The following is a 23,347-nucleotide window of genomic DNA, read 5'->3' as shown; positions in this document are numbered from 1 at the left end:
AAGGGGTGGAGAAACGTTTCAATAGCGAACATGGAATGAACTCTCTTACGTGAGGATGCATATGAATATATACATTTATATACACCCACATCAACACCACCGATATAGATGTAAAATCACCTGAGATACTCGTTCGCACCTCATTATTCCAAACAGCTGGACACTAGCGTTGAAATGATGTGAATTCCGAGAGAAAGACGTAGACGGGACGTCGGCCCGGTCTGGGAGACCTCTCCTCAGTAACGTTGTACAAAAACGAAGACGGAAATAACGAAAGAAAACAGTCATTTCACCAGTAACTCCTGAAGATTCCACAGTAAAAAATATCCTTTTTTGAGCAGCCTTTTGTACATTTTGTTTTTATAATATATTTATATAATGTAAAATTTCATCAAGCAAAAACAACCAACTGGACTGTTCGGTAAACGTACTGTATGCAGTGGCCGAAGACAGTGGAAACGTTTTCTGGAGGTCTGATTGACGTTTTACAGCACATACCGAGGATGTGGAAAAATCTTAGCGATCATGTGACAGATATTGCCGTATTTTTGCAAAGGCAAAATGTTACTGGCTGTAGCTCGATACAGTCATTTTGAAACTTCCGCATGTGATTACAGGACGGATATCTGAATCAAGATACCAATGAATGTGGATTTGTTTATGGATCCTAGTGATTCAGTGCCCTGCATAGGTAAAGTAGAACTTGAAAACAAGGCTTTGGGACATCGTCAGAAATACAAAAAACAAGATACATTAAGTGCTCAACAAAAAATCGAAATTAAGTTACCTGACTTGATTCTCCACTCGTGATCTGAGACGTACGCAGAATCTCAAGACAAGCACGGGATCTTGACGTCTACAAGACCTCTAGAGTAAGGCAGAAGCCTTACGGGAAGGCAGGGGCGTTGTAGTCTTGTTCATATGGCTTTTAAATTACTCAGGTTTCAAGTGCTTGTAACCAAATTTTGAGTGGAGATCAAAAAATTAAAAAAAGCCCAATTATCTTGCAAGTGAAAGAACTATTCATCTCCAAACATTAGCCATGTTGGTGTCTATTAATTTTGCTATGCTCAGATGGACCAAATTAAATAGCCAAAATACTAAATGCAAAACAAAAGCAAGCGGCAAACAGTGAGCAGGGGAAGAGGCAAAGTTGGTACCTGTAGTCCAGTGTAGTTCAAAGATCTGGCCTAAAAATATTCCAATTGGACAAAGTGGACTAGATTGAGTAGGATTAACTAGTAGGGGTAGCTGGATGTGTTGAAAAGAGAACCACTTAAGGATAAATTTCCCTGCAAACAGTTTCCGAACCTATCTCGGACTATTTCCAGCATGGAGAGGGTCTGGTTCCTCTCGCAGGAACCCAACTTCCGAAAGTTTGCAACTCGTTAAGTCAGAACTGTAAGTCTTTCCGCCAGCATAGACTCAGGCATCTCTTAATATATCTCTGTACACGGTTATATATTTTCTTATCTCTAGTTACAGTACAGAAACTCCCCTTCACATTTCTTTTCCTCCAATTCTTCATGTCAGCAGGAGCTATGGTTTTGTGCTTATCACCAAAATTGCAGTGCAAAAGAAAATAATTAATTATAATAATTATTATAATGACAACAATTAATTCATGAGAAGTATTAACAAATGATGGATGACAACATAATTTCTATGGCACCACAGCCCATCAATTCACATATCGTACAAACGACCAACAGCGTAAGAGGGAGGAGAGCGCAGAAACAGAACTTGGCTTGCATAGCAATGCAATAACAATAATGTCATTTTCAATCTCCGATGTCAAGAATATATTTACAGGAAACTCGATTTCCTTTCCGCAAGTTCACCAAAGCTGGGCGACTCAGATCTCAGGCCTTCCATTGTTTCGTTTTGTTTGTTTTTTTTTTGTCCCCAACATTTTTTTTTTTTTCTTTTTCGTGAATGAATAGTTTAAGGAGGAAGGTGAGGGATGTTGCGGATCTTGTGGGTTGCATGTCCATCTTTACATCACATTTACAGTTTATCCTTTCCATGTTTTTTCTTTTTTTCCCTTCTTCCTTCTGGCGCTTCACAAGTCCATTGCACCAAGCGGGTGAGGCATTTCCAGAACAGATAAAGGCATTCTTCAGTTTCCATCAAAAAGGCTCACTCTGTAAACAATACAAAGTGAACATGCCAGTCAGTTTTGAAAATGTAAAAAAAAAATTAAACATTGATGCACCCCTTAGTTCCCTTTCAAAAGGGAACGTCAACTCTGCGTTGATTAACGCAGAGTCTCGTTTCCTGTTCTCAGGGAACCATGGTTACATACGTAACCTGAGACGTTTTATACTCACTGTCAGATTTAAAAAAACTGAAGGAAAAGAAAAAAAAACTGCACAAACTTCTTAATTACTTTTTTCCTTAATCACCTGTTTTATACAGAAACTTGGAGGGCATGTTTAATTTACACCAATGGAAAAGTACTAAAAAAAGTACTAACTCTAGAGAAGGTAAACCAGCAACACCTTTAAACTTTTAAACCAAGGTTTCAGCACACTTCCATTAAATACCAACTAATTTCACATCTAAAACATTTTAAATTTGTACTTTGCTTTGAATTGTATTAAATGGCTCATTTTCACACTTCAAGGCCAATGTGCAAAATGCATTCATTTAAATAGATGAAATTCTTTTCAATCAGCAAGTGTTGCTTGATAATTTTCTCTATTGTGCTTTACTACCTCCATGCACCTTTGACATTGAAATTGTACCAGAATAACCTATTCAGACTCACATAACTCTCCAGAGTACTGCGCGTTGGTCCCCATGTAGCTGCTTTCACCCTGCTCTGTGGTGGAGCGCTGGTGCTGTCCCCTCGTCCCTTCTCCTTTACGAGGACCTGTTGACCCTTTAGATGAGGCCGTCCCAGATGAGCTGTGGCCCCCGGGGGATGGGAATGATGGTTTGTTGTATGGCAATATGGCCTCTTCTGGAAACATACAAATATCCAAACCATATATTATTTTTTTATTTTTTTGGCTTTTTCCAGCTTGGAATATGTCCATGATTGGTTTCTTTCTGACTAATACTGAGGTGACCAGCTCTTGCCAGCTTTGACCGAACTGTACTCATTAGCAATATGTTCAGACGGCTAAACAAATCTCCACACCAAAGTTTAAGATGAAAATGAAGACATATGAGACCAAACCAGACGGCTTGCCCAACCCACATCCTTCTCTGTGTCAAGCCAGATCCAGGCCTGGTTCTTTATGCTTCGTTTGGGCTGGAAACCCAGAATGGTGGATCCTAATGATCAGACAGGCACAGATGGAGCTCGGCTTCATTGCAGCATGTGTGTGTATACAGTGAAAAATGAGGGCTGGAACGATTAGGGTACATCTGTGCAGCTAAGTGTGCCTCCTGTCTGCTGGTTCCTGGAGAAGGCCAGTGTTGGCCATGGAAGAGCTCACTAAGAGGGGGAGACAAGGCAATCTGTTTGCTCCAGCTTGGCCTCCTTACAGCAGGGACTGTAAATGAATGCCAAGGGTCCACAGCTGGCACTGTCAAACATCTGCCTCTGATGACCATGATAGCAAGATAATATTTTACAGACCTGCTCTGCTGAATTAAGAGCGTGTTTTCTCTGTCAGACTGAACTCATGAGGACATGTAAGACCAGGTTTTAGTCATTTAAAAGGAAGTAAAGAAACCATAAGAAGGCATTTATGATGCCCATTAAATCTGCTGAAGATTAGGTACAAGCTGGTTAGAGATAGATTGGTGCTGGTCTAGTTGGTGAACTATTCAAATTTTGGAAGCTGGATGACTAAAATGTCTTTCTGGACAAGCTGGTTGACTAAGGAATCTTGGTGCTGAAGACCAAGTTCATACTTGAATTGGTTAGCACTAGTTTGGTATTGGCCTAGGCACCTTCATGCAGAGTTTAGCTCCAACCTACCTGACTAGATGTTTTTAGTGAACCTGAGGACCTTAATTAGCTGGTTCAGACCAGCTAATTAGGGTTGGAGCTCAACTCTGCACGACCTTGGCCCTCCAGGAGCAGGATTGGAATAACTGGTGAACAGTTTGGATTCTTGGAAGTTGGTTGACCAAATTTATCCTGCTAGTTGACTAAGGAAGTCTTGGTGCTGAAATTGGTTAGTGCTAGTTTGGTGTTGGCCTAGCTCAGGGTTGTTGTGCTAGTTAAGTTTGGATTCTTGGAAGCTGGTTGACTAAAATGATCCTTCCAGTCAAATTATGATAAATAAGTCTTGGTTCTGAAATTGGTAAGCACTAGTTTAGTGTTTTGGCCTAGCTCAGAGGTGTCCAACCCTGAGCATTGAGAGCCACCTTCCTGCAGAGTTTAGCTCCAACCTACTTGCTCAGAGAAATCCTGAAGACATTGATTAGCTGGTTTGGATGTGTTTAACCAGGGATGGAGCTCAACTCTGCAGGACCTTGGCCCTCCAGGAGCAGGATTGGAATAACTGGTGAACAGCATGACTGTGCTAGTTTGGATTCTTGGAAGTTGGTTGACCAAATTTATCCTGCTAGTTGACTAAGGAAGTCTTGGTGCTGAAATTGGTTAGTGCTAGTTTGGTGTTGGCCTAGCTCAGGGTTGTTGTGCTAGTTAAGTTTGGATTCTTGGAAGCTGGTTGACTAAAATGATCCTCCCAGTCAAATTATGATAAATAAGTCTTGGTTCTGAAATTGGTAAGCGCTAGTTTGGTGTTTTGGCCAAGCTCAGAGGTGTCCAACCCTGAGCATTGAGAGCCACCTTCCTGCAGAGTCTAGCTCCAACCTACTTGCTCCGAGAAATCCTGAAGACATTGATTAGCTGGTTCGGATGTGTTTAACCAGGGATGGAGCTAAACTCTGCAGGACCTTGGCCCTCCTGGAGTAGGATTGGAAGTAAACCACAACCTAAATTCTTGGAAGCTGGTTCACCAAAATGGTTAAGACCCCTAACTGAGCTCTGTCATACATTCAAGGTAAACTGTCCATACCTGAAACAGGGCCATTTTTCTGTCCTCTTCTGCTCTCCTCTCCTCTCTCTATTGATCCCAGTCTGTCCTGGGCTTGTCGGTGGCGCTCCAGTGAGGTTCGGGCCTGCCGGTCCAAAGAACTCTTCATCTCCTCCAGGCCCATCATGGGTTGCCTCTCCAAAGAGGAAGCCTTGCGGTCAGAGGGGTTGGGCACATTCCTCGTCCCCTGGACGCGAGCTGTCTGGCAGGGTGGAGGCTCTGGTGGTGGAGGCAGATCTAGGATAGAAGCAAGAAGGGCCATGTGAATTCAAAGTGCAGGAACAGCATTTCCATTTATGTACATTATGCATTTATCATAATTTGACAAGAGGTGTCTTTTGTATCTACATAAATGGGCTCAAAAGGGTAATATTGATTTCATTCTATTTGATAAATGATTTTAATAGCTCGGATATTTGCTATTGCTAAATGCATTTGCTTATGACCCCATCTGTCTCCTTTAACCAATGTTGACTACCACATTAATTCAATAATGCATACAAGAGAGATCTGTTATCTAGTGTAAACCATGCTTTAGTATTATTTATTAATTTAAAACTGGACTAAAGTTCACCATCAGCGCTGGCATCGCGGCGGTGCGGGGCAGTGCCAGGGCCTTTGTGTTTACGGGTGGGCCTTGGCGCCCGCTGGTGACCAAGGCTGTGTGTGCCCACCGTGCTTCCATCTGTGGAAAACGGGCTAGCGGGACGAGGTCTATGAGGTAGACCTTTATCTGCAGGGAACAAAGAAAGAACCGTGGTTAGCCCATAATGTAGTCGAAATGCTAGAGAATGTAAACGAATTTTGAGAGGAAAGCATGACATGTTGCTCAGAAGTAGGGTGGATAGCTTGTTAGTTTGATTCAGAAGCAGCAGAATCAATCAGTACATTTCATTTTTATTGCGTAGCCTGTTGGAAAAAAGGTTTAAGATTGTGAATGTGGCTTCTTGAATATCTGTGGATGAAGTTCTTAACAATCAAGATTATTATAGAGTCAGAAAGAGGAACAAAGTCGAACCTGAAGTACATAATAAAAGAATCTGAAGACATAAGTGCCAGATATGTTCCCAGTTAATTCATTCGCTTGCAGTGTAAACTGAAAGCATAGAACCAAAACCCTGCTAAGGGAAAACAGCCGTCACCAAAACCCACCAAGCAAATCCAAAAAGATGTTAGTATTTGTACCATGCTGCTTTCAAAAACCCTTCAGATAAAAGCAAAAGTTCACCAGCATAAAATCAGAAAGCAGAAAAGAAGCATCATTCTGTTAAGAGTGAGCCATTTTGCAGTCAACAAACAGCAGACTTTCAGACTCGAATTCCTTTGATTCCTCCAAACCGACCTCTCTTGCTCAGGCTGGTGCCGTCCAGACGGTAACCAGCCTTGTCTGCGGCCGCCACCAGGGCTCGTGCAAAGCTGCAATGGGTGAAGAGTGAGCCATCAGAGGAGCTGCCGGCACTAGACCTCCTGCTGGAGAAGTTTCTGTCATCATCATCTGAAGCCGAGCCCCAACCGTTCACCATAGAGCCTGGAGAGGAGCGGCCGCATGGGCGTTAGATTGACCAAGTTTTTTGGTTTTGTTTTTTTTAGAAAAAACAGGATGTATGCTGATACAAGATATACGCTTTATTAGTATTTACACACTAATAAGTTACTGATGCCTTTACGAGGGCGAATGGAAAAATACATTTATAATCAGAATAATACTGTATAATGGGGCTTTGGATGTGTGCTGGGAATGATTATCCTCTCATCTGAATAAAGATGTGTTATAGCACAGGTGAGTTACGTTTGACGAGATGAGTCAGCCACCTTCATAATTATTAGGTAGTCATTGTTGTGAAACTAATAACCAAAACAAAATGGCTGAGTAGGGTAGATTACAGAATACAGCCAAAACAAAACAAAAAAAGCAAAACACTAAGACACACAAAAATACAAAACACAAGACAAACAAACAAAAGAAAACAAACCAAACAAAAATGATGAAACTAAACAAAAAAAGGTAATGCAAAACATACAAAAGACAAAACAAACAAAACAAGAAAGCAAAATAAATAAATAAATAAATAAAAGAAAAACAGCGTAGAATAAAGACTTCGGTTAACATATCACTGTTACATTATATGTGCAATTCATTAACTAAAACATTAATATCACAGAAGAAGTCTTTTTTTTTTTTAATAATCTTTTTGGTTCACTAATCTGTTCTGGCATTTTTAGGATTTTTTTCATCCAGCATATAAACTCACACCAGCCACCTGACTACATCATCACGACCTCACTTCCTTTTGATCGCTTTGATGGGAAGGAACGCACGCACCTGCACATGGCCTGAGGTGAAGCAGCTGATATCTCACACAGAAACACGCAGCATGATCAAAGCAACCACACGGCTCTGTGCTGTTCTTATTCTTTGGCACTTGTCAGATTTATGGCATGGATTGTTTTTGATTGATGGCAACCTGGCACAAATAACCTCGGGGAAGCTGATGTGAGATGGCGCGACTATTGCTTAATGATCCGAGAGTAAAGTTAAGAGGGTTACAATGTTGCCTGGGAAATATTTTTGTAGTTTCAAGTATGTTTCAAGATTTAACTTTGAGCTAATTAGGTCTTGGTGACAGATTTGTAGGTCTTGGTGACACTAAAAACACTGTAGTGCTTTCAAAACATTAAGATTCTTTAAGATGTTTTTTTGCTTGCAGCTTTAAAATTTATTTATTACTACTATAAAAATGGTTAATAGAAAACACTACTACTCATAATAACTTTTTATTATTATTTATTTATTATTATCACTGAAAATCTGTAACACTATCTTTATACTGTAAAGTAAATACTGATTGTTGCTAGCATATAACCCCCGTATTATAATACCTGTGAATAAAAATGGTAAATATACAACACTGTATTAATATTGTAAAGTAAATACTGCTTCTTGCTAGAATTTTAGGGTTTTACCCTAAAAATAATCATAGTAATACCTGCAAATTCCTGCAATACCTGCAAATATAAAGATTTCCAAAATACATTTTGTGTTTCTCTTGTCTAAAAGAGAAAATAATAGGATGCAGAGTGCAGACTAAAAAAAAAAAAAAGAAAAAAGAAAACTCTTCCTGGCAGTCTCTTCCTTTTAATTTCCTCATACGGCTTTGTTTCGCTAAAAAAAAGTTGAGTCCCTCGAGACTGTCTCTCAGCAAAGCAAGACTGCATATAATGAATTGAATGTGCTGGCAGAGACAGAGGCAGGTACAGAGCTCCACATCAGAAGGGACGGCTCCTGCAGAATACCTGCACTACGCCTCAGCGCCTCCTGCCTCCTCCAGAGACGACATCCTCTCTAACAACCAGCCACCTAAAACAGATCCTTGAAAATACCAAGCTTTCACTCTTCACCATATAATAATGCTGGCAGCTGCAAAACAATAACCATTCTCCGGCCAACATAAATTCTGGATCACGTTCGCAAACCCAAATGTTTTTATACAGAGTGGTGTACCATGAAGAGAACTTCCCACAAATTGTTGCTAATTTGGAATTGGCAGTTACAAACGGCAAACGTTTGAAGCTACAATACTGTAGCTATAAATATGGAGCTAATATAAAAATCTGTCATGGTTTTTGAACATTTTATGGAATCAATAAAGGCTATTTTTGACACAGTCGGAACGTCTTTCCGTTCCGATAATTCACGCTTAATATTCACAGCTTGGCCAAATGGAGTTACGCAGGACTGTAAAACTCATCCAACACCCTGCTGCCACTAAAGCTGATTTACACTGCCCCGAGCCCTCATCTGCATATCGTTAAGCATCGTAATCATTCCCCTTGACGAGTAGGCGGAGACGCCCGCCTCAGGACACGTGACCTGACGATCTGCAGTCGGTGCAAGGGTTTATGGGAGCAGAGTGGAGCAGGACAGTGAGCTCACTGCTCACATTACAACTCCTATAAAACACCCTCGCTATTTCACAAACTCACTGATCTGCTGAGGGTTGTGCATGCAATAAATAATCAAGCACAATAAAGAAAAATATGTTCCAGTGATCTTTATTTCTCCTTAACTAAGCTGCCCAAAAGAAATGGTTGTTAAAACGGTTTTATTCTCTTTAGGAAGGACAAATCTCCGCTTCTGCGTCTAGCAGTGACCCAACACTAGTGTAGTGTCAGTTTGGTGCTACTGTGGGCAAAAACAAAGGACTCTGGTGGAAGAAAGCAGTGAAAGGAAGCTGTCGAGAGTGTTACAGTAGGACACAGCCACCACTGAACAACACTTGTTTTGTGTTTCACCAGATATCTTACTACAGAGACATATCAGAGATGACCAATTCTTCATCATTCAGGGGAAAAATGCACCTCACAGCTTCAGTCCAACTCAAAACGAACCAACCAACCAACCAACCAACCAACCAACCAACCAACCAACCAACCAACCAACCAACCAATCAATCAATCAATCAATCAATCAATCAATCAATCAATCAATCAATCAATCAATCCGTCCATCCATCCATCCATCCATCCGCACCTATGTCAAGTACAATGATAATCTCGGCCTGATTAGAGGAGCACCGTTGTCCCATTTTGCCTCAGTCCTATGGTAAATTAGAGAACAGAGCACTTTTAGTTTCTAACCCCGCAATGTCATACCCTTCATGTGTCCCTTATGACAGACGGCCCATAAAACCCTTTCAATAAGTTGTAAAATGTAAATGGTGCCTCCTGTCTTCAATGGGGAAATGGAGCCTTGAACGTGAGATTTATTCAAAATCTTCATGGGAAAATGGAAGCAATGATGGCTGTGATTGAGTAAAATCATTTGTTTCAATCCCCAAATGCCTGAACAAACTGGATTTCAACCCGCCCATTTTCAGGTGAGGTGAAAATAAACATGCACTCAGCCACACACGTGAGCATGATGACAAACCAACGCAACTATTTACAGACAAGCAGAGCAAAACATAGTATTTTACCATGATAGTACAAACAAAGCCACCACATGCGGTACACATGTGAATAAACCATAACTGCTTCCCATGTAAACATCAGCAGTACAATCTCAAAGTGCCCGCTGGACTGAAATAAGCTGCTTTATAGATTAGAGAGCAGTACCTCTGTTTCATTGTCTTATCTTTATGTGCAAATGCTGTTGAATTGTAATTTGATATGTGAGTAGATCATATCATTTGGTGTTTCTGACCAAATGGACTGCATTTTAATTAACTTTTTAAATAAAACAGAGATTTTTTTTTTCTCTCTACTGCCCATGCTGAGTTCAAACTGAATCCTGAAATGATTTAAGAGATAGAAATCCCAGATTACGAGGACAATGGATGGGATAATGAGCAAATGAAATGGCCACCCCTGGAGTGCATAGACTTAATGCAGTGAAAGAACGCAATCTGCACCGGACATCTAACTGTGCACCAAACTGAACATGGTTTAAAGGTTTAGATACGGGATCTTTTTGAAGAACTTCTTCATGTTCTTTCACAGGAAAAGTTCATAGAAATGAGATCATAGAAATAATCACAAAAGCGCACAATAAATGTACGCTTACCCGTAACAGAGCTGTCCAAGTTGTCCATGCTGGAGCCTGGTGTGTGTTCGATGCCCCTAATTGGTGGCGACATCTCGTATCCTTCGTCCTCCTCATCATCGTCATCTTCGTCAGGGAGGTCTGTCTCGATATCGGACACTAGAGTGCTGGAAACATACCCAACGGGTGGCGCGGGGGCCTGGGGCGGGTAAGGCCCACCCTGCATGTGCCTGTGGAGAATTCCAAAGAAGTCAAACATGAACATACCATGCGTTTTTGCATAACCAAGCAAGAGCTTCAAGGGTTGTCAGTGGGAGACAAAGGGTGTCAATGAGCGACAAGCCCAGACAAAAGAGAAATGCGTGGGGTGTGCTGTCTGTCAGGCGAAATGTAGTATTCCTAGAACATTCCTTGTCATCTCTCCGATGAATTGGGACAATTCGGCTAATTCAGCAGTGCCACGGTTTGCATGCTAACACAATGACCTACTAATTGCAGCTTGAAGAGGATACAATGGCAACCACCACAGGCATGTCTTTGCTGTGGCTGTCACCCACTAGACAGCTAGGTTCGATGACAGCCACTGTGTGTCTATATATATGTGTATCGTGTGTGTTTGTGCAGTGCTGCTGCTTCTTTGATGCGGTCTGTGCCAGGATTTGGATATAATTATGGGCTCTTCTCAGTCGTCAAAAACGCACTATGAGCAACATACTCATTATGGCGGTAACATGACATCTTCCTACTGACAAGTGGAGGCCGTTCCCTCACAGTGCCGACTGTAATAAGCGGAAGTCGGTTTCTCTCGGAAAGACAGGTTGAAGCATGGGTTTAGCATGGGGGATTTTTAAGAATGCTTTACACAGTGTGGGGTGGACGGCTATGAATTGTTTTCAGATTTAATTTAGTTGCATTCACATTTTTTTTTATTTAATACCTTGCTTTTATTGAAAACGACTAACAAATAGGGTGCAATAAAAACATCTTATTCAGTTTAAATTGTAATGAAGTTTTGTGTGGGTAAAAGAAAAATCAGATCTTCAGTTGAACAGCCATTATATTTTACAACTGCATTTGATGCCTCTAGAATGCCCCCTAAAATGTTGCATTACATCTAACTATACACAGCAAAATCCCCAGAGTTAAATCAACTCTGCTCAGAGTACATATGGTCCCTCTCTATATAGTGTTAACGTAATACTGAAGCAGAGTTAAAGTTAATGAGATAATTAAGTGATTAATTAAGTGATGATTGAGCATTAGTGATGAACACCTGCTGTTAACAAGCAGAATCACTGAAGAGAAACACAAGAACTACAACTGACTTCTAGTCACAGTCTAAGATGAACTCAACTGAAGATAAAAGACATTAAATCTCTCAAGATCTGATTAAACAACTCCACAAACAGCATATTATCTCATTAAGTTTAACTCTGCTTCAGTGTTGTTTTAACTCTATATAGAGAGGGATCATATGTTCTCTGAGCAGAGCTGATTTAACTCTGGGGATTTTTCTGTGTATTACATTAAAATTGACATTTTTAAATCAAATTCAATTAAATAATCTACATTTCAAAACATAAAAATAATTTAAAAACAAAACAAAAAACAGTGTATCCTAAATTGGGCATCTCTGCTCTTAGTGGAACAAAAATTCCCCTTTAACTCAGATCTTACCAAGCCTGTTTAGCCATGTCCAACTGGTAAGCGCGGGTTGAGCTCATCTAGGTGGGCCTGGAGCATGGGCTGTATTTCTTCACGTGGGGATGGGCTCAGTGTGGCTGTGGACTGTTTGCCAAAGGAAACTGCTGCAGGGGAAGAGGCCACGCCCCTTATGGGAGGAGTGGGAACCCGTTCTTCCTCTTCCTCCAGCTCATCCTCTAAACCCTGATGGAGGTACGTCTGCACTGGCAATGGCGGGCCCCAACCATCACTATCATATCTAGAACAAAACACAGAAACAAAATGAAAATGGACTGCAGACGGGTCCCTGTGGCACCCCACTACCAGTTGTGTGTTAGGCATGAAAAAAAAAATGTCTTAAAAATGTTTTAAATGTCAGTCTAGCCAACAGTTACAGATACACAGCAAAATCCCCAGAGTTAAATCAACTCTGCTCAGAGAACATATGGTCCCTCTCTATATAGAGTTAAAACAACACTGAAGCAGAGTTCAACTTAATGAGATAATATGCTGTTTGTGGAGTTGTTTAATCAGATCTTGAGAGATTTTATATATTTTATCTTCAGTTGAGTTCATCTTAGACTGTGACTAGAAGTCAGTTGTAGTTCTTGTGTTTCCCTTCAGTGATTCTGCTTGTTAACAGCAGGTGTTCATCACTAATGCTCAGTCATCACTTAATTAATCACTTAATTATCTCATTAACTTTAACTCTGCTTCACTGTTACGTTAACACTATATAGAGAGGGACCATATGTACTCTGAGCAGAGTTGATTTAACTCTGGGGATTTTGCTGTGTATAGTGAGACTCAAGTTTAGCAACATAGTGATAAATCTTGGGTTAAATGCAAAAAAAATCTAGAGGGATTTTCACAGCTTTACTAGTTCTTTAATACAGGCTGATCTAGCAGAACGACTGTGTTTTTTATTTCCCAGAACTGTGCTTATACATGCTGAAATAATACATGTCATAAAGCCAACATTCATTAGAGGAATTTGTCAGTGCACATCCCGTAGGACATAACAGTTTTAATCTGAAGCCATTAAAGACAGTGGCGAGATTTACAACGTAGAAGACTACTCATTTGCCAGAGAGCCTATTAAGCTGGATGACTCTCCTAGATGGAAATTAACAGGGTTGAAAGGCAAGCACACCTCTCGAGAAGGATATTTAATTTGTATCACCACTTCATGTTTTCCTTTAACTGTACAGATGGGCAGACGCTGATGTCAGACCAGAGTGGAGTGTCGTCAGTGGCGAAAGTATATTAAAAGTTGCTGAGCGTGAACAGTTTATCACACATTGGCAGAAACATCCCATCTATTTATAATGGACAACAAATAAATCGTTTAGTGCTAGCGGCTTGATTAACTCTCTAAGGAATAAATAAATACCATTAGTGGATTTACAGATGGTATTAGCCAGCAAGAATAAGGCTTTGAACAATTTCCTATGCACATCATGGCCAGTTTTATTTTAAATGTGATGGGGAAAATCCAATGCTTAATTACTTGGATCACTATCTCTAGATATTATAGATGTGAGCATTGAATTTGTAGTATGAATTGTCACTACTACTTGTACTAAGCAGAGCTGAATGAGCGACTCAGGACCCTACCCTCCTCCATCATGGTGCTCTGAGGCGTAGTGGTCCATCTCCGTGCCTGGAAGAGGGTGGACAGGAGGGGGAGGCAGTGGAACGTTAGCCCAGTTGGAGCCATTCATCTTGGTGGGCTTGGCATTTGCTTTGGTCTTCTTCTTCTTTCCACCTTTCCCACCTACAACAGCAAAAGTTGGGGGATATTAGTTAGAGCTTGAACACAGAATGGAGTCACGTGATTTCCAATTTCCATGTTTTCACACTGATCTATTCCCCAAACATGACATGTGCTTGAAATTCTCTATACTAAGTGAAGGCTCTTCCAATGCCACTGTCAAACGCAATTGCATGTATTTTAGCATATAAAACTCCTCTGCACACAACTGCTTTCAAAATGCTCTGAGCCAACACAGCCATAAAAGCAATCTCAAGGCTGCCTGGTGAAAGAAACAGTTTACGGCATGTCAACGTCTGAAAAAATGAAGACTCAAAAAAAGACACCTCTTTTTTACCACGATTGCCATTCATGCAGCTTGCTGGAGTGTCTTTGTTGGCAACTCTAGTTCCATTCAATGAGTATATGCACTTCATTTTATTTATGCTACAACAACAGCAACAAAACTACTGAGAAAGAAACAGAAATGTGTGAAATATGGGAAGAAAAAAGGCTGTTAAACTCGAATATGACACTCCTACAATCTCCCAGGACAAACGATTTGGCAAATCACAAACTTGCTCAAGAACCAGTACGTAGGATAGTAATTAATCACCCTTCTGTCACAATCTAATTAACAAAACCATCTAAATGTAACGGCCATCAATGCCAGATGAAGACATTTGGGACGAGGAAGTGATGTATATGCGTGTCCTCCGCAGAGTACATGCAGAGGCGGCAGGATTCATTACTGTAAATTATTAATGCTGCCGTTGGCAAACTCGACGTGACCAGTGCTTTGGCGCATGTTGCCAGATCCTCCCGTGTTTCAAGCCAGGCATAAAATAGCTGAGGCTGATGGAGTCAGACACACGGCCAAATGCAAACAGGGGGGAAAACCTTCACTGGCAGCACTTGTATTGTATGGGATCCTATCCGTCATCATCTGCCTCTGTCTGCCAATGGCCTCTAATCGTCCCTGCCGCCTCGAAATGTTCCGATTCAGGCAACCCTGTGGCTTCAAACATCATGTTATTTAATATGATGCCAGGACTTTGACAGGGGATACATTAAGTCTAAAAAATTCTTTATAAAAACCATGTTGAATCACATTCAAAGGCTATGAATAGACTATCTTTCCAGGATCCTAAAGGAATTAAAATCCACCCAAAAATTAAAATGATCATCTTGTTCAAAAACCATATGACTTTCCTTCTGTAGAACATAAAGAAATTTGAAGAATTGTGCTGATCGATGAGTTGAATTAAAGACTGAGGCTGTCAGATGCAAAAGCAAAATAAAATTGGTCCCTATGACTAGTACTTTATGATTTTATAGTACTTTACGATTAGTTTGTCCCAAATTTAAGTAATTTATGGACAATAAATAACTACTTCTTGGTGCAATAAGAATCATTCTTTTAAATCTTTTCAAACAGTTGGTCTATTCAGTTCACAAAACCCAGTTCAGACTGGATTTTGTGAACTAGAAAATGGCTAAACCATTTGAATATTAGTTGATCCAGTTCACAAAACGGTGTCTAAAAGATTTGGGTGAATGAAATGTATTTTTAGCCCTTTCTTAAGCTTGAAAGCTTCGGTTCACATGTATTAAGCAGTCCTTAGATAGGAAAGATGAACATGTATAGCTCTAAAAAACTGTGTTTGTGTGTTAAACTGAAGAAAGTCATACAGTTTTGAAATGACACGAGAGTGTGTTTTCAAAATGTTCATTTCAGGGTGCACTGTTCCTTTAAGAAAGTGTGAAAGAACGAGAAAGCAATAGAATGAGTACTGTAGCTATGCACAGTTTAGGGCAGATTTGTCATGCGGAGGCTGACGTTTATGATACTCTCGGCAGTCGGCCTATTAGAGAGCGTTCCCATCGCCGGAACTTCTCGCTGACGGTGCGCTATTGTTCTGGCGGGCGAGGGAGAGCGGGAGGCATTAGGAGACTTGCGAAAGGATGGAAGTGTCAAACGAAGATGAATAAAGCATGCTAGTAATAAAAAAATAACAACAGGCTAGAGGCAGAAGAGGCAGAAGTGGCTGGAGTGGGGGGAAGTAATTGGGTTTCCTAATCGTTCCTCTGGGTGACGCGTGGCATCGGACAATAAATGGAGAGATGGCATGATTACTCAATCACTCCCTCACTTCCTCACTCTCTCTCCTCCTTTCTTTCTCCCTCTGTTTGTTGAGTAGAGGGCATCAATAATGTAAACGAGTCTCTGCTGAGGAGTCAGGGCAGCTCCTGAAATTACCAACGTAAGAAATGTGAGGAAAACAGACAGGAAGGGTGCTGTGGGACGGCAGTGACTCGACTGACAAACATGAGGTCGCTTTCTGAACTAGGCCGGATCAGAGGCGAAGAAACTTGGCTGTATTTCATAACTTAAAGTTCCACACCTTTAACACATCAATGAGAGCTTGCTCAACTCAGATCTGTTCTATCTTGTACAATGAATTATGACCTAATTGTACACTATGGTGGGAAAAAGGAGTAATAACAGTATTTTAAAATAATTTGTATTTAATGGGGCAGTACAAAGACTTTATGGCTTTCTGTTAGAGGGAAATGCATGTGTTTTTGATTACGACAAGAACGTTTTTCGCTAAGGAAGGCTGTGAACTTTGGCTCTCCGAACGCATGCACAAAACAGCAAACATACTGCTTGAATGTGTGAAACATGTTTTACTGTTTTTGCTTTCCTTAAACACCTTTAAATTCATTAAAAACATGCCTTGACGTCTATAATAGAAGATCAGATTCTAAAAATGACGTGATTCTTGACATAAAATTAAACTCAAGCACTGAAATGATTCACATGTTCTGTGTGGAAATCATGCCAATACACTGGGATCAATATTGAAAGTCCAAATATTTCAGAATTATTTGGGATAGTAGGCCAAAATGTCCAAATGAAGTGCATATGTTTGCTTGGAAACAATGAAGCGCAATCTTTGGAAATGCAAATGTGACCCTTGCTTATTCGCTCAGCTTTTTTCTCCTTCAACAATGCATACTTTGGATTTATTCTCTCTGCTATTTGCTCAAAGCATTTTTTTAATAAACCGTCTTGACATAATCAAAAAATTGTTTCAGTAAAAAATGATGAAATATATAATCTTGAACTGGTACACTACCGTTCAAAAGTTTAGGGTCAATTTTATCACTTTTATTAATACTTATTTAATACTTTTAATACTTGTATTACTTGATATGTTTATTATTTTTGTTACTAGCATTAAATTGATCAAAAGTGACAGTAAAGTCCTTTATATTGTTACAAAAAAAATCTACTTCAAACAAATGCTGTTCTTTTCATCACAGAATCTTGAAAAAATATTTAAAAATATATATATATATTAAGCAGCACTACGGAAGAGGATTAGGGCCAAGCAATAATAAAAAAATAAAACCATCTCGAGATTAAAGTTGTTAAATTCGAGAAAAAACTTGTTAAATTTCAAGTAAAAAGTTGAGATAAAATGTTGAGAATAAACTCGTTAAATTACGAGAAAAAAGTTGTTAAATTATGAGAACAAATTCATTAAATTATGAGAAAAATGTTGTTAAATTTCGAGAAAAAAGTCGAGATAAAATGTTGAGAATAAACTCATTAAATTAACGATTTTATTCTCGTAATTTAACGAATTTGTTCTCGTAATTTAACGACTTTTTTCTCGTAATTTAATGAGTTTATTCTCATAATTTAATGACTTTATTCTCGACTTTTTTCTCGAAATTTTACGTCATTTTTCTCATAATTTAACGAATTTGTTCTCGTAATTTAACATGTTTTTTCTCGTAATTTAATGACTTTATTCTCAACATTTTATCTCAACTTTTTTCTCGAAATTCAACAAGTTTTTTTTCTCGTAATTTAACGAGTTTATTCTCAACATTTTATCTTGACTTTTGTCTTGAAATTTAACGAGTTTTTTCTCGAAATTTAACAACTTTAATCTCTCGATGGTTTTATTTTTTTATTATTGCTTGGCCCTAATCCTCTTCCGTACAGCACAACTGTTTACAACATTGATAATAATAATAAATGTTTGCAAATTAGCATATTAGAATTATTTCTGAAGGATCATGTGACACTGTTATGGCTTCTGAAAATGCAAAATAAATTATTTCGCAATATTACTGTTTTTTCTGACTATTGAACGATAATGTATATTTCCAAAAGCATAATCTGTATACATTTTCTGAATGATGAGTAATGAAATGTTTTCATGTTAATCAGGTTGTTAGATCTGCTGCATGTAGTATCACATTATATCATCACAGCCTTAAAATGCTACGCAAAGGTTAAACGAGATCAGATTGATTTGATTTGGTCATGATCTCCATCTTCCAAACAATCCTCGCCTGAAGAGCATGAGATGTTTGACCTAAATCTAACCTTGGAGTCCTAATTGTGGTCTATGAAACACTTGAGCCAGATGCTTGGAGAGCTTCCCATCTAATGTCTGAGGCTGTGTAGGGTTACTGCACAGTTAAAGCACTGGCATGAAACTTGATTAGAGGAGAAAGAGAGCCACATGGACAACGAGACGAGAGGATGGGGGCTGTCTCTGTGTCCTATAAATGACATTGTAATTTTCAGTACATGAATTTTATTGTAGCTTGTAACCATTAACGGGAGGAATTCACTCAAATCAACGCTCTCAAGAGTGTGTGTGCATTTCTGAGTGGTTTCTTTTACATTGCAACAATTGCCAATGGCAAAACAAACCTGTGCTTAAATCATAAACACATTTACATTGTGAACACAAGGTTAATGACAATGTCAAAAGATGCTTTGCTGGATTTACAGCATGTGCAACATGTCAAACAGAGGCAGAAGCTAAAGATTGAGTGGACCATGCTATGCACCATTTCCCATTCACATGAGGAACCAAAATGTGAAAGGAGAAGACCAGAAACTCTATGTTAAATTCTTCAAACTTTAAGGCAGTGTGTCCACCAAAGCAATGTTTGTTTTCAATTGTTTCAAATGGGAACACTGCGTATTTAAAAACAGCAGTATGAACAGGTTCCTGAGCATCTATTTCATGCGTATTTTTCTGGTCGCCGAGAGTTGAAAAATGTTCAACTAGCAGAATGTGACAGTTGGTCGGTATGGTAGGTGGGTTAGTCCTGCCCCTAAAAACATCCACTGATTGGTGATTGGAAGGCTGGGTAAAAAGTGACCGTAAAAATAAGTTTTACCCAATGTTGAATATGCCAGGCACAAAATATGCCAAGCGTGCATGAAATAGACACTCAGTGTGCATGCTTGGCATATTTTTCTGGTCGCTGAGAGCTGAACAATGTTCAGCTTTGGGTAAAACGTAACACTAATCACTGTCACTTTTTACCCAGCCGTCAAATCACAGTGGAGGAGGGGCGGGACAAATACCACACCGACCAACCGTCACATTCTGCTTGTACAACGACAAGAGACGACAACAACAAACACTAAAACGGAACAAAATCATTTAAAACAAGGGGCAAATCCAGTGCTTTACATTCTGTCTACATTTTTTATATTCAAAAACAAACTATCTGTGAAATCAGATTCTAGTAACCAGTGTTGGGGGTAATGAATTACAAGTAACTTGAGTTAAGTAATCAGATTACTTTTTTCAAATAACTAGTAAAGTAATGTATTACTTTTAAATGTACAAAAATATCTGAGTTACTTTTTAAATAAGTAACGCAAGTGTATTGATGTATTGACCCCATGTATTGACTGACAGCTCTCCTGTCTCCATGTTGAGAGAAATCGAGAATAAGTGAAGAGGCGTTGTGTGTGCTGTGTGAACATGATGGTTATTGTAGTTCTACACTAAATGTGAGTATGCATTTACTTATTTCACAAAAAACCCCCAAAAAACAGATTCAGTATTCCTCATAATTAATAAAGACAGTGAAATGCAAACAGAATATTTAGAAAAAGTAACGCAAAAGTAACGTAACTCATTACTTTTCATAACAAGTAACTAAGTAACGCAATTAGTTAATGCAATATTGGAACGCATTACTTTTGAAAGTAACTTTCCCCAACACTGCTAGTAACACAGGAATTTGTCATGTCACACCGCATCCAGTGTAGACAGCGTCACTGATTATAATGGGTTCTTATCTGCTTTTGTCGCTTCATGTCGCGCCGCTCGCATTCTGGTGTAGACATGGTGTAAACGTTCTTGATTTTAAACAGACTTTTTAAGAATGAATTTATGGACTGAAACCTATTACAGAAAGGTTTGTGAAGCACCTAATATCAAAGCAGAATCCATCATATTTTACCACTTCAAACCTGCTGGTTTATATAAATTGTCTTTTTTAGATAAACAGGACTTTTACATTCTCACAGTGGATGTAGATCCAGTAGAGATAACAGCTACGAGGAACACAATTATTATACAAACCATACAATTCACAGTATACAGCAGGAGTCATGGCATGTGCACCACGGTTAGTGGAGGTGAAAGGGGAGAGGAGCAGACTGAAGGAAAGATGCGGGTGGGTTGCTGACCCTGGACCGGTGAAATACCAACCTGACAGACTGTTGCTCCGATCTGAGCTGTTGTGGGAGCTGGTGGTGCTGAAATCCTGCGATTGGTTGTGTGGCATTCTATTAGACAATCCATCAGCCAATCGGTAGTCAGGAATGAAAAGGAGTGCTAGTGGGAGGCGAAGGGCAAAAAAGTGGCATCAGGTGGAGGGCAAGATGGCACAAGCGCATGCAAGGGCGTGCAGTTAGAGCAACAAGCAAAGCACTGATTTCACACACAACTCCTATGTAAAATTATAATTATTTATAATTTAACAATGCTTAGACTTGTTACTTAATTTGAACATTTTTCGATCTGTTCCCAAATGGATTGAGTTGGCCCATAATATAATATAATATAATATAATATAATATAATATAATATAATATAATATAATATAATATAATATAATATAATATAATATAATATAATATAATATAATATAATATACAAGTGAGACATCTTTAGCATCAGTTAAGATGCGGGCAGCATGGCAGCTTACTAGGTTTTGGAACAGAGCCTAATTGTTTTAAAATCTCTCAATTTGTCTAGTTTCTTGGGAAAGTGTCTCATTCAGATGTTAACAACATACATTAGTGCTAATTTTCCTGGAATCAATTCTATTTGTTGGCAAGTTAACCAGTTCATGGAAACATTTATACGTGTGATTTACAGTAATTTTATAGTTGGAGGTTTATTCAAGTCCAAATGAAAGTGCAAATGGTTTTTAATTGCGTTAAAGGAACAGCTACAATTTATCATTCTGTTCAGCTGCAGAGAATAAGTTCATTAATATGGATAGAAGTACTTTTTTGATTAAAAAAAGCAGTGTGCATTTGTTTAAAAGCTTTTCAAAATAGAATAAATCTTGGATAATGATGTTACATTCTTTTAGCCCAAAGACAATTTAAATAATAAATGCAGTCCGTTTGGTCGGAAACACATTCAAGGGTCACGGATTTTGTTATGGGCCAATGATATGCATTCATATTGTTCCTGAATGTCAAAAAAATGCAACATTAATACAATGTTGGTCAAATTAACACTGATACAAACCTCAGGCAATATCCAGAAATAGAGAAATTGGCTTTGTTTCAAAAGATTTTGGACGTAAAAACTGCACAAAAACAAGCTCACATGAAGTAACACACACACACACACACCATGGCCCTTCAGCAAGACTCACTGTTGTTGCAGGAGTTCTTGTCTGGCAGTGAGTAGCCCAGGCTGGCCATTTCCTGCTTGGCCTGTAGGGAGGTCTTCCATTGGGCTTCGGGCAGATCGACGGCCAGCTCATGAATGCTGTTGGAATGGAGGATCTGAGTTGTGGCGTAGGGCGTGGCCTGGGAGGCGGGGCTTGGACTGCCAAATCCACCTTTGGTGGTGAAGTCAATGCTGCTGTAAATGGCTCCATCTGAAAGCATGGTGCCCGTTTTATCAGCCTGGGCACTGGGCATCACGTCTGAGAGGAGAGGCACAGTAAGATGGAAGGAAGGAGAGATGATTTTGTAGGTAATTTTTTACATTTTAAATACCCCAAAAATTGTCACACACATTCACACATATACATAATACTCAAATAATTATGGAATCAGTGGAAGTTAGTCTAAATAACAACAACAACAACAACAACAACAACAATAATAATAATAATAATAATAATAACTAATAACAATAAAGAAATACACAATGCATTATTATTATTATTATTATTAATAATAATAATAATAATAATAATAATAATAATAATAATAATAACAAAATGATATGAGTACAACAAGTGTATGATATGAAGAATAATCATTGCAAATTATTAATATATTCAAATATTATTATTTTTTATACCTAATACTCAGATAATTATGGAATTATTAAATTTGTTATCTGAGTAAGTGTAAAATTATTATTAGTAGTATTATTTATATAATTTATATAATGTAATTTATATGATAATATTTAAAAAATGATATTGTCAGATGTGTTTTTATAAATAACTAATAATTAATTTTTAAATGTCATATATCATACATTATATAAATAAAAAAAATACTAATAATTTTACACCGACTCAGATAACAAAATTTCACATAACAAAATATAACAAATATATACAAAATATAACAAAATATATACAGTTCTATTAAAAATAAACAGATCACACATCGTTTGTGAATATGTGCGATTGGACTAGACTAGACTAGACTGTAGACTAGACTAGACTAGATTAAACTAAACGACTGTAGATGACTAGAATGTAGACTAGACTAGACTAAACTAGGTCGACTGTAGACTAGACTAGATTGTAGACTAGACTAGATTAGACTGTAGACTAGACTAGACTAGACTAAACTAAAAGACTGTAGACTAGACTAGATTGTAGACTAGACTAGACTAGACTGTAGACTAGCCTGTAGACTAGACTAGACTAGACTGTAGACTAGGCTGTAGACTAGACTAGACTAGACTAGACTAGGCTGTAGACTAGACTAGACTAGACTGTAGTCTAGACTAGACTAGACTAGACTGTAGACTAGACTAGACCAGACTGAAGACTAGACTGTAGACTAGACTAGACTAGACTGTAGACTAGCCTGTAGACTAGACTAGACTAGACTGTAGACTAGGCTGTAGTCTAGACTAGACTAGACTGTAGACTAGACTAGACTAGACTACACTAGACTGAAGACTAGACTGTAGACTAGACTGTAGACTAGACTAGACCAGACTGAAGACTAGACTGTAGACTAGACTAGACTAGACTAGACTGAAGACTAGACTGAAGACTAGACTAGACTAGACTGAAGACTACACTGTAGACTAGACT

The 23,347-nt window shown here is 38.8% G+C and overlaps 1 protein-coding gene across 1 annotated transcript in view; it reads right to left on the bottom strand.

Moving 5' to 3' along the window:
- Positions 1-1,887: 1,887 nt before the first annotated feature.
- Positions 1,888-23,347, bottom strand: part of robo2 (roundabout, axon guidance receptor, homolog 2 (Drosophila)) — a 557,168-nt gene continuing 535,708 nt past the window's right edge. The window contains 11 exon segments of the mRNA XM_048160953.1: positions 1,888-2,144; positions 2,771-2,965; positions 4,983-5,237; positions 5,575-5,733; positions 6,343-6,528; positions 10,564-10,772; positions 12,220-12,257; positions 12,259-12,484; positions 13,843-14,002; positions 20,527-20,652; positions 21,710-21,985. Coding sequence (XP_048016910.1) covers positions 2,143-2,144; positions 2,771-2,965; positions 4,983-5,237; positions 5,575-5,733; positions 6,343-6,528; positions 10,564-10,772; positions 12,220-12,257; positions 12,259-12,484; positions 13,843-14,002; positions 20,527-20,652; positions 21,710-21,985 — 1,832 coding nt within the window. The 3' untranslated portion in view covers positions 1,888-2,142.

The sequence above is a fragment of the Megalobrama amblycephala genome, linkage group LG16, assembly GCF_018812025.1.
Source record: "Megalobrama amblycephala isolate DHTTF-2021 linkage group LG16, ASM1881202v1, whole genome shotgun sequence".
NCBI lineage: Eukaryota > Metazoa > Chordata > Actinopteri > Cypriniformes > Xenocyprididae > Megalobrama > Megalobrama amblycephala.
The sequence above is the reverse complement of the archived record's forward strand: the minus strand, read 5'-3'. Positions and strand labels throughout refer to the sequence as shown.